We start from the raw sequence: 16,307 nt of genomic DNA on the forward strand, positions 1-16,307 counted from the left end.
ACCCATATTTCCTCAGTTTTTTCTAATAAGAAAATTGATAAATTTTTTACTTGAGTTTAGTTTTAGAAATGAGAACATACAAAAAAATGAGAGTGAGAATAGATGAGATGCAAAGAGTGTTTGTGGCCTAGTAGAAAAATCCTTGCACAAAACATGAACGGGTGTGTAGAGGAAGAAGGAAAGGATAAGAAAAAACATATTGCGTAATTTTCAATTTGGTTAAAAGTATTTTTATTCCAAGATGGCTAGTTTTAAAAAAAAAAAAAATTTGCTATTTTTTAAAAAATATATTACCGGTGGCTAGTTTTCGAAAAAAAAAAACCCAAAATTTAAGTAAAACATCAATGGGCCTTGTACTTTTCTGGCCCAAAAAGTTACCAACTGACAACATCGTTTTGTTAGTGACCCAACCCAATAAATTCTGGGGCTTGTTCAATCTTGTCACAAAAGTGTACGAATAACAACATAATGGGCCTTGTAACTTTCGAGGCCCAAAAAAACCTCAAAACATATGTACTTGGTGACGACATAGTTTTCTTAGTGACGCAGAACCCAATGAAATCTGGGCCTTGTTCACCTCACACAAGTATACCACATAACGACATCGTCACGCACACTCCGAGGATAGTGGCTCTCCCACTCCCAATACCAATAGGAGCGGAATAGACTCGATAGAATATATTTTTATTTTTATATGCCGTAGTTGTTTTCCAGTTTCAATTTTGAGAATATCCTACCAGAAGACAAAGAAGCCGAGAGTCTACTATTGAGGATGAAGATGTCGCTCACAGAGCTAGACGACGACATAGTGCGCAGCATGGCCATTGGAGCCGTTTTCTCCGACTTCGTAAGCTTTCACATTTTTCCTTTCAATCTCTTTCTTTAAGCTATCGTATTCGTATGCGGATAAATTTACTTTCATGAGTGAATTTCGAATTATAGCAGAAACTTTGATTTATATTTTGGAAGTTCATCAATGGGATTTTTGTTATGTGTCAATTTATTTTTATTTTTTTAAACTTTATTCACCCAACTTGCCCGTCTATAGCTGTTCTTGAAGGAGGGGGATCAGAACAATGCATGTTGAGGATTATTCAAATAAAAAAGTTAGAACTGATTTTTTGTCCACGAAGTCTGTTTGTTTGAGTTTTGACAATTAAGTTTTGGTTGTTGTTTATCAGGGTGGAAAAGTTAATTCGATTGATTTTCATCGTAAGGATGATTTGCTTGTCACAGCCAGTGAAGATGACTCGGTGCGACTTTATGACATTGCAAATGCAAAGTGAGTTTATGTTTCTTATAAAATTTAGAAGTTCTTTGTACCATAAAGTTTTTAAAGATGATTTCCCATCTTGCCTACAAGAAACCTGATAACAAAAGATACTAACTTCTTGATGAATCTTAAGGTTGCTTAAGACCACATATCATAAGAAACATGGAGCAGATCGTATATGCTTTACCCATCATCCGAGCTCCGTTATATGTTCATCTAGATATAATTTGGATTCCACTGGAGGTTAGTTTTCCATTGTTTAATTGCTAATTTGATTCATCCTATCATTGTATTTTAGAACTGATCTTTGATCTTTACTTTAGCAGAATCCCTCCGGTATCTTTCGATGTATGACAATCGGTGCCTTCGATATTTTAAAGGACATAAAGAGAGGTTTGTATCTTATGACTTTTTGCTACTATGAATATAAGCAATGTGGATTTGATTTGGATCACTTGGTATCCTAATAACATTTGTTGTTATGTATGGAATAAGTGGGGATAGAATCTATATCTTCCAGTGAAAATGCATTTGAGGGTGATAGGAGACTAAGACTTGAAAGAACCATTGGAAAGTTGTTTTTAGTGTATATTTAACTTTCAGATTTAGCTGCAAGTTTAGAGACCCGATACCACGAACATAGACAATCTGCATGATGTTAGAAAAGAAACTGTTTCATCTATTTTACATAACGACACAAACATATGCAAACTTACACATGCCACATATTGCTCATTCTGAGTACAATATTTGTATTCAGATGTTAGCTTGCCTCCCCATTTTTTTTTCTTTTACTTTTAACCTCACATCCTCTGCCACTTTTAAATTTGGGCACTAATTGTGACAATTAAATTATTAGTGCGGCTAAAAATCTTAACTTTTCCTCTTATCTTTATTATGTTTTGCAAGCTTGTTGTACTAATCATTCTCTATCATTTTCTGCTTTAGAATCGTGTCCCTCTGTATGTCTCCAATTAATGATAGTTTCATGTCTGGTTCCATGGACCACAGTGTTAGAATATGGGATCTTCGTGTAAATGCCTGCCAGGTTGGTTTCTGTTTTTCTTTTCTATATGATTAATTAACATATCCTTTAGAAAGAAAAGTGAGATTTACTGAGAAAATTAGCATGGTCAAGTACATAATGAGTTTTCCCAGAAATTTTCCATATTTTGGCCTGCAATTAGGCATCTGTGTGTCTAGGCATGATTGGGAATGCTTACTGCTTTACTTTTCAGGGAATTTTACATCTACGTGGTAGACCTTCAGTAGCATATGACCAACAAGGCCTTGTATTTGCAGTGGCAATGGAAGGTGGTGCCATTAAATTATTTGATTCACGTTCCTATGACAAGGTTTTTTCTTAACCATCAATTACTAGCTTTCTCTATCATCATTTTTGACCATCTATATCACAGGCTTTAATAAATAAATCAAAATCAGGGTCCCTTTGATACCTTTCTAGTTGGTGGAGACATGGCTGAGGTTTGTGATATTAAATTTAGCAATGATGGTAAATCAATGCTCTTGACAACAACAAACAACAACATCTATGTTCTTGATGCATATGGAGGAGAAAAGGTGAGCTGCTTAGATAATATGGTTTTAGACTTTTAGGTGCTCCCCATCGTAGGCACTCAGATTTATAAATGGCTCTCTCCTTTCTCTGGCTATATTTTTGTGAGCCATGCATTCCACTTGTTCTTTGGATCTGTTATGCACATAATATAGGTTGTGCATGAACTAAAATAAAACTTTCCTTTACACAGCGCTGTGGATACAGTCTGGAACCCTCTCCCAATATAACTATAGAGGCAACTTTTACACCAGATGGTCAATATGTGGTATCAGGTAAACGTTTTTTGTCTTACATGTCATGTTCTACCAATATACATTTGAACTATGGTATGCAGAATATCCAAATATAATGTATGATCTTAGCTATTATGTTGGCAATCATCCAGTGTCTAGCCATTGCTCATCCCTAGTTTGAAAAGCATACTTAAAAGGGTTTTATCTGAGAGGATTAGTATTTTTAGCAATCACATTTGGAAGCCAGCTTCTTTCAGACCTTGTTATTCTCTTTTTCTATTTCAAGAGATGAGATAGAACAACCATACAGGCATCTTGAAAATATAATTTTGTAAAATCCTTGTCACATACTTTACAGTTATAAAAATGCCAAAACTATTTGTTTTCTCTTTTGAGATTTCCCAGTTGATTGTGGAGATGTAAATCTAAACTTATTCTTCAAATTAGTTATTGAAATTTTTTTGTTAATTATAATCAATCTTTGTTGAAGGCTCTGGAGATGGAACTTTGCATGCCTGGAGCATCAACACGCGAAATGAGGTAAGAATCTATTCCAAATCCTTCGGTGACAAAGCTTCTGGATGCCACTAAGTTGTTAACACGGAGTTATTTATTGCTCATGTTTTCTGCGTGATAGTGTTCTAATGTATATGCTGATTGTCATCTTCTCCACAAAAACAATAAAAAATAAAAAATAATAATAAAAAGAAAATAACAAAGTATTAGAATTCTATTCATACACGCCTCAATTCATCAGTCGCTAGCGTCCTCGTAAGATAAATGAATACCTTTGTGGCAGGCTTTCAGATTAGTCAGATGATGTTTCATGGCCCTCTAGAACTTATCAATAATTTAGGGAATTGGCTAATTAGATGCAATATTAAAGTCTTCCTCCCCAGGGAATCATATAAGATTATCACCTTAAAGCTGATAATTACTGAGGGAAGATTGGGTTGATTATGCCAACAAATAAACAAGCAAATGGGTAATTTTGCTATATAAATCCAATAGTTCAAATCAACTTTGGCTCTATCTACTAACCATTACGTCACTGGATCGGTGCATAATTATCTCATTGCATTTAACTAAGAGACAAATTGTTTAAGTTTCCTAGTTTTACAGGCTCTTTTTAACTGCTTAGTAAAAACCATGCTTAATTCTTGTTCAATAAACAACTTTCCACATTTTCCTTTATAAAGTCTCTCTTTTATGTTGAGTACCGAGAATGTATATCCGTGCTTGCATATGGCCAATTCATTTCCTTGCCATGCCAATCTGACTCTTCCACAATTGATAAACTTCCCCAGGTGGCAACCTGGACCAGCCATATTGGAGTTCCTTCATGCTTGAAATGGGCTCCTCGTAGGGCCATGTTCGTAGCTGCATCGAGTGTTCTCACATTTTGGATACCCAACACATCAAACGCTGATTCCAATCCTACAGACACCGAAGTTGGGGCTCAATCTGAACAGCCTCAATGAAACCCCATTTCTGTAAAGTTAGAATCAGGCTTTCCGATCCATGAATGATGAGAGTAAAACAAAACAAAACCGGTGGTACCCTTTGCCTTGGAGATCAGTTTTGGCTCGACACCTTCCAAGAATGCAACTTCTTTTATGCTTCAAAGCTTATTTTATAGTTCATGCCTTGGAAGGCCTTTCGACCACCTCGGAGGTTACCCCAGCAAGTCGGCCAAGTGGTCGTGGAGGTGTCCGAGGTTACCAAGCAATTCACTCATGTATCCTTATCTGTTTCCACCGTCAACCTCATAAATTTTATTTCCAATTTGTCTTGTCTCTTTCCAAATTATCAGGTTTCGTATAATCCCAATTGTGTGTACTATCAAAAGCACTGAGAATAAAGTGGCAAGTTAATTATTTTCGAAAATAATAGATTATATTTTTGGTTCTCTTTGTTATTCTTGGATGTTCCCTTTTTTCATTTTTGTTTTTTTAGTAATAGATTAAGTAATTGATGTTGCAAAAGAGAGAGAATAGAGTGATGTATCATACGCCATTGGAGACACATAAAGTACGTACATGGAAACATTTTAAATTCGAAAATAAAAGGCACGGCAACAAACACTGTGGTAAATACCACACTGTACTGGTGGCGCGGAATAGACCAAATTCTTCTGACATATAAAATTCTGTGCCAAAACAAAAAGAAAGAAAATTACAAAAACCACTTAATAGACTCCACTAAGAAATACCTGGAACAGACACATTTGCACAAGCTACAATGCCAGCACAAACATTCAAAGAAAAAAACCAGTGAAATTTTACATTATTCCCCACCCATTTTCACGATCCCTCTCAAAAACCTCTCTATTTTTCTCTAACTCCTTCAGACCTCTTTCCTTCTTGGGCCTTGGTCTGGATCTCCTGGCCCACATCCTTGGTTTTATGGCCCGTATACTCGGCCACGTCCAGCATACGCTTCTTAGCTCGGTCCAGCTGCTCTTGCACTGACCCAGTAGATCCGGTGGCCTGCCGGAAGAAATTGAAGAACCATGAGAGGGAAGACAGCCCAGTCAGCCCAAAAGCTCCAGACGTGAGAAACGCCGCGACGGCAAGGCCTATCGTAAGGCCCGCCGGAACCAGAACCGGACTAAATATAAGGAAAAGCGGGGTGGTGACGGCGAGCCCGATAATGGTTCCGGTAAGTGTAATTCCGGCTAGCGCCAGCAGGGTCCCACCAACGGGAAGGAGTGTCAGAACGGCGAGAACTTGGCTGGTGGAGGGGCCTCTGTTGTGCTGCTGCTGAGAGTAGACGTTCTTACCACCAGCACCGCCATACTGGTGTTGAACGCCGCCATAGGGGTGCTGAGGATGGACCTGGATCTGGTGAGGTTGAGGACGGTCTGCCATTGATGATGTTGAAGGATCCTAGAGGGAGAGAGGAAGAGGAAGAGAGATGTGATATAAAAGGCATGGAGAGGATGTTTTCTTTTATAGAGGAGGGAGGAATGCAAGGCAGTGACACGTATGGGTGTGAGATGGTGAGTAGGAGCTTTGCATGAGGAACAAGTTTCACTGTGGCTCTCGGGGGAACTTTTAATTCAACCAAAACTGAAATGAAATGAAAATAAATATAGGAAAAGTAATTTTCTTTTTTTTCTTTTTTTTTAGGAAAAAAAAAATGAGGTGGCCTTCACTGAAGGAGTACTTGATGACACATCCACTTTGCTGTTCTGCAAAATCGCTGTGCTGTGCTTTATTCACTAATGAACAAAATGGGTCGGATCGGCTCATTTTGTATGAAAAGGACGTGGCCTCTAATGGATGCTTTATAAGCCCAACGTGTACCGTTTTCGGAGTTTTTCCAAGCCCACAATTCACCAACTCTTGTGTACAACTTTCCTGCTTCAACAAATTTTATTGAATTTTAACAATTTAGATGAAATCCATGCAGAAGTTTTTTTTTTTTTTTTTTCAATTATTTTATTAACTTTCTCTTCTTTTAAATTATAAACATATTTTGTTTTTATTTGAAAAGATATTCTATGCCTTCGATGATCAACATGCCATGCAACTTAATTTTCTGGTTGTCATTGCTTTAACCATTACTATTTGACTGGAAGTTCAGACATTCATAAGAAATTGCACCATTAAAAGTCATTGTTCTTCCTGCCAAGTTAATCGAATGAACTAATGCAATTTCAAAATCCTAATTTATTCTTTTCTTTCTTTTACTCGTTTTTGGCTGGAGTAACATCATAGTCTAATTCAATCAAATGAACAGAATATCAAAGTAAACGACGATGGAAGAGACACATCTAGGAAAAGATGTGTTTAACTAACACTGAATTGGGTTCACTGTAGATTATCAACATCATCACTATCTAGGCTGATCATCCTCCAGCATCCAACTCCTGTACGTGTGCCAACCGCTCCATATAAAAAGTACAAGTCATTTAGACGACGTGGCGTTTTGCGATGTCTCACTACTTTCAACTTTTTTGCTTCTCTCTACCAATGAAATTATCAGAAAACTAGTGTTTAGCATAAATATTTTTTGTCAAGTCAGGTTGGAGAGAGCATTGTATAATCCCTAGGTGTTGGATAAATAAAGGGGCAAAAATTTATATTAAATTATTATATTGGTGATGTGCTACAATAAATCACTTATAAATGGATAGTAAATAAATATTTTATAAAATTTACATATTTTATTTTATGATGACATTAAAAATGTATATATAATTATAGATGGTTCAAAATATATATATATATATATATATATATAATTATAGATGACTAAATTTATATAGGATGTGAGTAATAAAAGTAGCAAGGAATAATACCACTATTATATGCAAATCTTTCTCCATTAAATGACATGACCTTTTTTATTTGTAAATATTTTTCATTTTTTTCCTCCAATAATGACATAAATAGTATGATACATATCTTTATGAAACAATCTAACGATAAAAGATAATGTTTTTTAGATAATGACTCGAATTGAATTTTCGTTTGCACGTACAAAAAGAGTGGTATACAAAAGTGCCAAATGTGTAACCCCTTGAATTATATACATTCATGATAATAATGAACTGGGGGAGAGAGGGATAGTCAACAAAGACCAGAGGAACCTGAAAGTAGTCTTAGTCACTTGGCATGTGGTTAAGAGGGCTCACGGAGGCACGAGGAATAGAGACACATCTAATCAATCAGTCAATGAAAGATTGCAACTTTTACACGAGCATAGATGTGTTGGTCTTGGACCTCTTGGGCAGTTGCTCTTTTTGGGCGGTTGTGGTGGCCCATGTATTGGAGAGCGATAGACATGACCTAGGACTCACTTCCCTCCCTCACTCACTTGATACTCACTACTCCCCCATTGGATTTGGACGTTTTTATGCCTATTTCTGTTGCGCGTGCATTCGCCAAAGTGAGAGACATCTTCCGTCTTTCTATTCCATTGTTCTCCACTTTTCTCTTTTCTAAATTATAACTTCCTTTGTTTTTTTTTTTTAATCTTTTTAATTTTCTCCATTACCCTATAAAATATATATGCGGATAAGGCTTCGTACGCATGGCTTTTCCATTGTGTATAAATATATATAACTTAAATGTGAGACGTCTATCACGAATTAGAATGAATAGAAATGTTCAATGTTGTTATTCATGTTCGATTTCAATCTTATTTTATAAATAAATATAAGAAAAAGCAATGGATGTTATGGTTTTTGGTGGATTGATTAATCAGAAGTGCAAGGCGTACCGGGGATATCATTGATTTTGATAATTTTTGGTAAATTGGTTGACAATCAAAGGAAGGCAAAAGGGTAGTGAAAAAAAAAAAAAAAAAATCCGAAATCTGATGATCTCTGCGTCATGCAAATTATTATTCTGTATGTGCACGTACTCTTAGATCACATGGGCGAACAACCCCCCTTGTGGATCTACTAGAGTAGGCATCTGTACAAATCACTGTTGTTAGGGACAGAGACAGTGTTATGATGGAGAGGACATGAAATTCACAAGCAAACACAAACACACACATACACAATTTTAATTAAAATATTCTAGGTGGACTAAGAAGTCAACATATTTACAGTACTGCCACATTTATCTGTCCCTGCTGAGAAAACAGGCAGTACTACTACTGGAGTAGAGAAAGCAAAGGGATTAAGAAGCTTGAAAATTGGTGCAGCTAATTGGAAAACAAAAAAGGCCAAAAAAAAAAAAGGTCAAGAATATTCTCATGTCGACCAAATACTTCTTTCACAATCCCTCTTCATACAATGGATGAAAGGGATTGAAAGGAAAACCATTAAATTGCTAATTTCAATGTTTCTTTTTGACCCCTCCTTGGTATCCATGAACATAAATCCTACCCTCCAGTTCGCAAGTTTTCATGAACATATAAAGGTCCATTTGGGATGTTGAACTAAACCTACTAGATTGAACTATTTCAAGTTTAGTTTATTCAAAATCTAAAGTAGTCCACTGTAATCCAATAGAATCCCAAAAGAACAATAATTAAAAGCCCTTATAATTCTTTATATATGTGTATGTATATATATATATATATACAAAAATTTATGTTCGTGAAGATAGAGAGGGGCAAAAGAAATGGAAATTAACATCAAAAGTTGGTGGCTTGCCTTCTAGGTATACGTATGCTTGAGGGTAACTTTGGTGGTTTTGTGGAATCTCCTATTAAATTTGTAGCTATATAGAACCTCATACAAAAATTAGTTCAAATTATTAAGAGAAGTAGAATATGTATGCGGTAATTATGTAGGATATATGGCACAAGTACTACAACAAATGACCTGAGAAATTAAAAAACAAACAATCATTTTCAACAAACTTCTACTAACCATATTTTTTCAAAAAAAAAAAAAAAAAAATTTCTGTTCACGTGACCTCATACGTAGAAATTCTTTACCCTCCCATGTTCTAATATTATAATGATTTGAATATATTCGAAGGGATATAGGATGAATTTATTTCAGTAGGGGATGTTAGGTATAGGTTGCCCTTTTGGTCAGCTGCAACCCTGAATAAAGTCGGAAACAACCGACCAAAGTTATCACAAATTGAAACCCGAGAAAACAACATTTCATCCGAGAAAAGTTTGAAAAGAAAAAACTTTGTATGGAAGAAAAAACCATCACCCCCCACCCCCTTACCTACAAAGTCTAAATTACATATCTACAAGAATCAACTATGTATAATTTATAATATTCCTTATGCTTTTAACTGACAAATGTTTTCGGTCTTTTCTAACTAAAATCAAGTTCACATAATTTAATATAAGTACGTTATAAACATAAAATATATAGTTTTTATTTGTTGGGAACATTGTTACTATTTTTATATTAGATATTTAATGATACAATAAATGCTAAAAAAAAATTGTTGTCCAATTAGATTTTTAATACTAATTCATAAATTGAATGGTATTTTTAATATTTAACATATCAACACGTTTTCATTTATTTGTTTTCATTTATTTATGTTGTTCCGAACAGAACATTATTCGTAACATATATATATATATATATATATATATGTTGTAATGTGTTTTTCAACATAGTTTAATACTATTCTTTTTCTTTTTTTTCCTCATTAAACCTATTCTTTTTTTTCTTCAATTCTCACATAGTGTAAAGGAAAAGAGAGTCATATTTATATAATTTATAAATAGGTAGAGGATCCAATATTACCATACCATATGATCTAATAGCAGAAACAATACAAGGAGCTAGAAATTAAATCAATAGTCCCTAAAATGGGTAAACATAAAAACATCTAGTCTTTTCCCTAGGCCTACTAATTAATCATGCACTTATGATAACAGTTTTTTTCTTTTTCTTTTTCTTTTCCTTTTTTTTTTTAAATATATGAATATTTTTCATCTTGGCAAAATACTGATGAGAGCTTAATCAATTAATTACATATTACCTTCTGTTCCTCTCTCTTGACTATCATTCCATGGAGAAGAAAAATACAAGCCGGAATTCAAGCCCCAAGAACTACCAGCACCACCACTTCCATGACCTGAATTATTGTTACTATTATTACTCCTCCTTGATCCTGCATAGTGAGAATGATGATCAGCTGGCATTTCATTGCACGCGTAGCGCATTAGATCAGCATTCGTGGCGTCCAATTCCTTCTGGAGCCTAATCACTTGCCTTTGGAGCACCGAAATGGCTCCGACACAGCCGTAGACCGGATCTTTCATCCGAGCCTCGGCTTCGTAAGCCAGAGAGTTAACGGCGTCTTCTCTCTGATGAGGAAGGACTTCGTTCAGGAGCTTGCTGACGTTGCTTGCGCCGAATATTTTGTGGACGTTTGCGAATTTCTGTGGCTCTTCTGGTGGGAAATACGGAGCGAATATGCAATCCGGCATGCATTTTCGTCTCAGAAACTTGCACGCAGCACAAGGAGAGTTTGAATAGCTGCTAGACGAAGCCATTAGATTTCTCTGTATATAATTTACTGCCAAAAAATAAAAATAAAAAACGAATTAAGGATTCAAAATTCAGGGCATAATAATCTCAAGTTAATTTCCCTATCTGGATATAAAGCGTATACTTGGAAATTTAGTTAAAAAAAAGTTTTAAAAAAATTCTTGATTTGGGTTAGAAATTGATCAAATATAGAATTTGCTAAAAGCATAGCTGGTTATAATATTAATGAATCTGTATTACAATCTCTATATATATGGTAATTGATGGAAATAGTTGATTGAGGCTGTGCGGGAAAGCCTGTGTTTTTAAATTAAAATTTTGGAAGCCTCTAGAACTAGAGAATTAGGCTTGATGAATTTAGATTTAGGTACACGCTTGCAAAAACTGTTAGCTAGGAAAAAAAAAGAAAATAGAAAAAACACTGCTTGTTTTATATGAACAAGAATCTTCATCTTTTTCAACTTTGTTTTACTTTTTAGGCCTGCAGAGCAGTTTTTCTTGAATTTATATGCTACTGTTTGCATATAAGTATTTCCAAAATCTTAAAATATATTTATAATATATATATAAAAATAGAAAATAGTTTCCCCAAAATAACCATGACAACAAGCGATTCACTTGAAACTTGTTTGGGTTTCGAATTTTTTTGTTAGCTATAGTAATGCTTATATTTAGAAACTATAGCATAGATTCGTTTACTGTGAAGTCACAGTTCATCGTTTAATTAGAACTCTAGCGAGCTAGATTTGAATTTACAGAAGCTGGTCAAAGTTAGCATTTTATAGGTATATATAGCTGGGTCAGTAGATATATATAAGCAAAATAGAATTACCAAAAAGAGGCTGCTGGGGACTTACCCTTTTATGTCTTAGATTGATTGAATCAGATATTTCAGATGAAAAAAAAAAAAAGGGGGAATACATAAGGTTACCTTTTTCTTCTCCTTTGTGTTTAAGGCTCTTTCAAGATCTGTTTTTTCTTTGATTCTCCTAAGGAAAAGAGAAAAGATAAGTTGTTGCAGTCATTGAAAAATTCTTGGGGGGATTTCCACTGTTGGATGTGAGAGTTCAAAGAGAAGAAAATTAAAACCCTAGGGTAGTTTTGCAGGGACACAGAAAGAGAGAGAGAGAAAGACTGAGAACACTGTGGACAAAAGGTGTAAGGAAGGTGATGAGTGAAAGAGGGAGGAGGCAAAGAGCATTTTTCAGAGAGAAGGGGAAGAATGGAAAAAGCAAAAGACAAGGTGTAATAAATGAAAGCGCTTGCAAGGGAGAGAAATAAAAAGGAGAGTATGACACTGCCCTTATAATAATGTCCAACACTGTATATATGCTATGCAAAGAGAGAGAGAAAGAGAAGAGCTTGCAATCGACAGGCTCAACCTGAAACTTGCCCCAATCACTAGTTTGTACCCAACGTCCCATCAACTGATGCTAATGTCTCCGAAAGCATATCGTTACATTGTATAAAACCAGCAGCAAAAAATTAAAAAAAAAAAAAAATTAATTGTACTTTTTTTTAATTACGCAAAAAGGGGCTATCTGTATAGAAAAGCAGGTTTTTTTTTTTCTTTTCTTTTTTCTTTTTTCTTTTTGTTTACTCGATCGGTGCTTATTCAAAGCCTCTTAATAAATACAGTAGACTTTCATTTATTCGTGCTACCAAATAACTTTGACTAGCTTGCTTAAAGTTGTGCATGACATGCACTGGGAGAGTGTATACACAGATGATTAAAATGATATTATTACCAAAACCAAAAAAAAAAAAAAAAAAATGAATAGAATGACAGACCTAGATGATAAAATTTATATATACCATATACTTTTAATTGTGATTTAGAATACCACTTTCACAAGAATTGCAAAACAAAGAGCTATATTAATCCCATATTCGGATGAATATATATGGCATTCATGTGTAAGCGCAGCAAAAATGAAAAGAAATAATTAAAATCCACACTCTGATGAATTCATGATACATTAAGTGAAAATGTGATATAGTTTGTTGCTCATTTTCATATCGTACTTTTTAACTCAATATTATACATTTCTAGCAAGTAGATTCTGGACTCTAAATAGTTAGCCGGAAGAGAAGTACAACACTCTATACAATATTATTTTGTACACAATTATACATATACATATTTATATATACATATATATATATATGATCATGTGTAAAACATTTTTTTGATGAATGATTTTGTGTAGTGGTATAAAATTTTTCCAAAATAATAATAAATTTTATCAAAATTCAAATTATAATTTTTAAAATTGTGAATATAATGATTGAGTGGTTTTTTTTTTTTTTTTTTTTTGCTACACCTAGTCTTATGGTGATCCACAATGATGTTTGTGTGCCACAAGTTCATGGTCTACATTTCTTTGCAATATTGGAGGGTTTGTAGTGTGTAAGAGAACTGGGAAAGTACGATGCATGCTCAGCTAGCTAGGCTAGCTATAGCCCTATCTCTGCATTTCTTTACTGCTGGTTTCTATTATTGAGGGTCAAGTTAATAAATGATCAGATTATACTGTTTCTTTCTATTATTGAATTCCTCAGTAAATTATCTTGCTTTGCGCACAGTTGCACTCTGCGTAAATCATTTTTTCTCTGTCCATACTCAAAGACGAAAGCAAGCATGGCTAAAATACAATAAGGACGAAAATGAAATAAATGTTTGGTCGGATCTTATCTCTCGCAAATTTATTTATATTCACTTATAGGTAGCTGACAGAGCGACAACTTGCACGTCTACAGACATATATCTCATTCAATATTGGAAGATAAAAGATTGTACATATATTATATAATATAAAACAGATAATTAATTTGTAGAAAATTAACCAAAGTGAAACTTGTTAGTTTACAATTTGCTTTACACTTTATTATACAAATTAACCATTCTTAAAAAATGTGTCTGGCGTATAATCTCACTTGTTCTTGCCGAAAGGCCAGAAAGGTGTAAGATCATAGCCTATTGCAGACATCGAAACTTAGGCCTCTTAAGGTTGTTGGAGGTTCTTAAGATGAGTCACCCGAGAACTAGTAGACTTTAAGTATAAGATATGCTTTTCGCCATGATGATATATACATATATTCAGGTCCACAGAATATACATAGTATATTTTAACATCCATCAAACCTTTTTTCATTCATAAACTATATATTAAATTTGATAAAATAAAAAGTAATGTTTATAGTTTAATTCATAGCCCATCAATTATATGATTGTAAAGTATACTGGTATGTATTCATGAACTGATGATGGCTTTTCCTTTAATTAGATTTTTCTCTCTTCACATTTTTTGGGTACATGAATTTTGCATTCAGTCATTATTTGTATACATGCCGACAAAATCTTTGCATATAAAAATTAGATATATGTTCATACTCTGATTAAGGAAAAAAGAGTGAAAATAATTAGGATTAAAAATTGAGTGACCATAACCGACTTTCCTATGCGGATATCTAAATAATATTATATTGTTATTTGACATGCCATGATAGTGCTTAGGTATCAAGAAAAACAAGTGGAGAGCTACTTAACCTAACTTTATATATGATTATTCTCGAGTACAAAATCCCATTGAAAAAAAAAAAGAATCAATTTCTATCTTATTAATTGTATCCGTGGTGGGGAGTCCCAGAAACTATAATTTCTTTCCGTGATTCCACTAAAGGGGATAGAGGGGAACTTTCCCTACCGCATGCCTAAGAGAATCCTTATTGGATTGCAATGGGTCGTTGATAAAAAAAAAAAAAAAGGATCATGAGTGCGTGAGGGAGATGGGGAGAAAAATTAAATTAATTAATTTCCCCTCTCTTATTTTTTTTAGTTTTTGGGAGAGGAATCCTATTAAGTAATGAAGTATGGCCCTATTCAAGCGAAAAAAAAAAAATGAAGTATATGGCCCTAATGATTAGAGAGACAATTATTGGTTATGGAAGATACATTTATATTTATCTTTTAGGCACTCTGAACATCTAAGTTGTAAATAATGTCATTTCATAATGGTGGCTGCAATAATAAGTCATGTATATGAATCGAAAAGTCCTATATATGGTTTTTCCTTTTTAAATAACTATTTCCTATTGTTTTTATATATTTTTTGAATATTTCAAAGTCAAACGATATATAGTAGACTCTGGATTAGGTTATAGACACTCCACACATACAATGGTAGAAAAACGTTTAGAAGGTCATAGGGCTACGAGGGACACTAGCTGCATTTATGGCTTAGCCTTGAAAATAAAGTCAGTCTTCTTGAAACATCTATGAGAAAATTTCCTCTCCTGTATCCATAGAAAGTTTAATTATAAAAGGTTAATATTAATTTGAGTTAATTACACTTTACCATTCCGCATCATTATATTTTTACACTTTGTCCTCCATATTTGAAAAAAAAAAAGAAAAAAGTCATTTTACCCCTTAAACTATTATTTTATTGTCACGTTAATCCAAACCATACTATTTTAATTATTATCTAATGAGTTTAGTAAAATTATGCATAAACAATAGTCAAAAATGAAATAAAATAGAATAAAAAGGTTTTCCAATAATATTACATTAGTTGTGTGCATATGATTGATTTCATAAAACTCACTTTGCAAAAATGCATATAATTGGACTAAAGTGATGAAAAAAAAGAAAAGTTTACATCATGGGGCAGTGTAAGACTTTTTGTAATTAATCTGAAGGGTAAAATGTAATAGTTTAGGGGCCTAGATGTAAATAAATCTACTATGTTTCTATAATTTTTTCGTATGGCTTATTCTTTTCTGAATAATTTCCAATTATGCTTAAAAGAACATAATATATATATATATATATATATATGTATATTGATATAACAGTTTTCTCTTCTATGTTTTTTGCATTACCTCCAAATGATGTGTGGTGATTGGCTATGGAGTTTTGTTTGCTTTGTTAGGAGCTGCCAATATGTTGTCCGTGCTCCAGTGTAGTTTGTTGCTATTAACTAAAAACAGCCTACTGGAATGGTTGTGACTTGTGAGGAGGAAGAAAACCAATTCAATCATAATTCTTTGACTAAATTACACGACTCTCCCCTTAGTTTTAAGTTTTTTCACATACACTTTATATTTTAAAAAATTACACATACTCCCCATGTCGTTTTAATTTTATTCACATATTTTCATTTTTTGGGGGGTTAAATTTTGAAATTTGATGGTCAACAAACTTAAACTTTTTTTATAATTAATGACAGAAAGTCCTTCAATACAAAATATTAAATTAAAAAATTCAATGGGGTTTGTGTAACTTAA

At 33.8% G+C, this 16,307-nt stretch overlaps 3 protein-coding genes across 3 annotated transcripts; 1 reads left to right on the forward strand and 2 right to left on the reverse strand.

Annotated features, from left to right (window-relative positions):
* Positions 1-646: 646 nt before the first annotated feature.
* On the forward strand, positions 647-5,003 carry LOC107415471 (protein ANTHESIS POMOTING FACTOR 1). Its single transcript, XM_016023809.4, has 10 exons — positions 647-847; positions 1,182-1,282; positions 1,407-1,516; positions 1,600-1,666; positions 2,222-2,321; positions 2,512-2,628; positions 2,717-2,854; positions 3,043-3,124; positions 3,576-3,625; positions 4,393-5,003. Exons 1-10 carry the CDS (start codon positions 773-775, stop codon positions 4,564-4,566), a joined length of 1,014 nt encoding a protein of 337 aa, XP_015879295.1. The 5' UTR covers positions 647-772; the 3' UTR covers positions 4,567-5,003.
* A 202-nt stretch (positions 5,004-5,205) lies between these two features.
* Positions 5,206-6,016, reverse strand: LOC107431408 (oleosin Ara h 10.0102). Its single transcript, XM_016042304.4, has one exon. It carries the CDS (start codon positions 5,953-5,955, stop codon positions 5,413-5,415), a length of 543 nt encoding a protein of 180 aa, XP_015897790.3. The 5' UTR covers positions 5,956-6,016; the 3' UTR covers positions 5,206-5,412.
* Positions 6,017-10,220: 4,204 nt separating this feature from the next.
* Positions 10,221-12,407, reverse strand: LOC107415475 (LOB domain-containing protein 25). Its single transcript, XM_016023814.4, has 2 exons — positions 11,950-12,407; positions 10,221-11,046 (listed from the first exon to the last, which is right to left on the reverse strand). The coding sequence occupies exon 2, from the start codon at positions 11,021-11,023 to the stop codon at positions 10,496-10,498; it is 528 nt and encodes a 175-aa protein (XP_015879300.1). The 5' UTR covers positions 11,024-11,046; positions 11,950-12,407; the 3' UTR covers positions 10,221-10,495.
* Positions 12,408-16,307: the final 3,900 nt, after the last annotated feature.

This window comes from Ziziphus jujuba, chromosome 4 (assembly GCF_031755915.1).
Source record: "Ziziphus jujuba cultivar Dongzao chromosome 4, ASM3175591v1".
NCBI classification, from domain to species: Eukaryota; Viridiplantae; Streptophyta; class Magnoliopsida; order Rosales; family Rhamnaceae; genus Ziziphus; species Ziziphus jujuba.

Excerpts from the sequence above, each read along its gene's own strand:
- LOC107415471 (XM_016023809.4), top strand. The coding sequence starts at position 773 with ATGAAGATGTCGCTCACAGAGCTAGACGACGACATAGTGCGCAGCATG. Across the intron at positions 1,667-2,221 it reads TTTAAAGGACATAAAGAGAG|AATCGTGTCCCTCTGTATGT; the intron begins GTTTGTATCTTA and ends TTTCTGCTTTAG. Across the intron at positions 2,322-2,511 it reads TTCGTGTAAATGCCTGCCAG|GGAATTTTACATCTACGTGG; the intron begins GTTGGTTTCTGT and ends TTTACTTTTCAG.
- LOC107431408 (XM_016042304.4), bottom strand. The coding sequence starts at position 5,955 with ATGGCAGACCGTCCTCAACCTCACCAGATCCAGGTCCATCCTCAGCAC.
- LOC107415475 (XM_016023814.4), bottom strand. The coding sequence starts at position 11,023 with ATGGCTTCGTCTAGCAGCTATTCAAACTCTCCTTGTGCTGCGTGCAAG.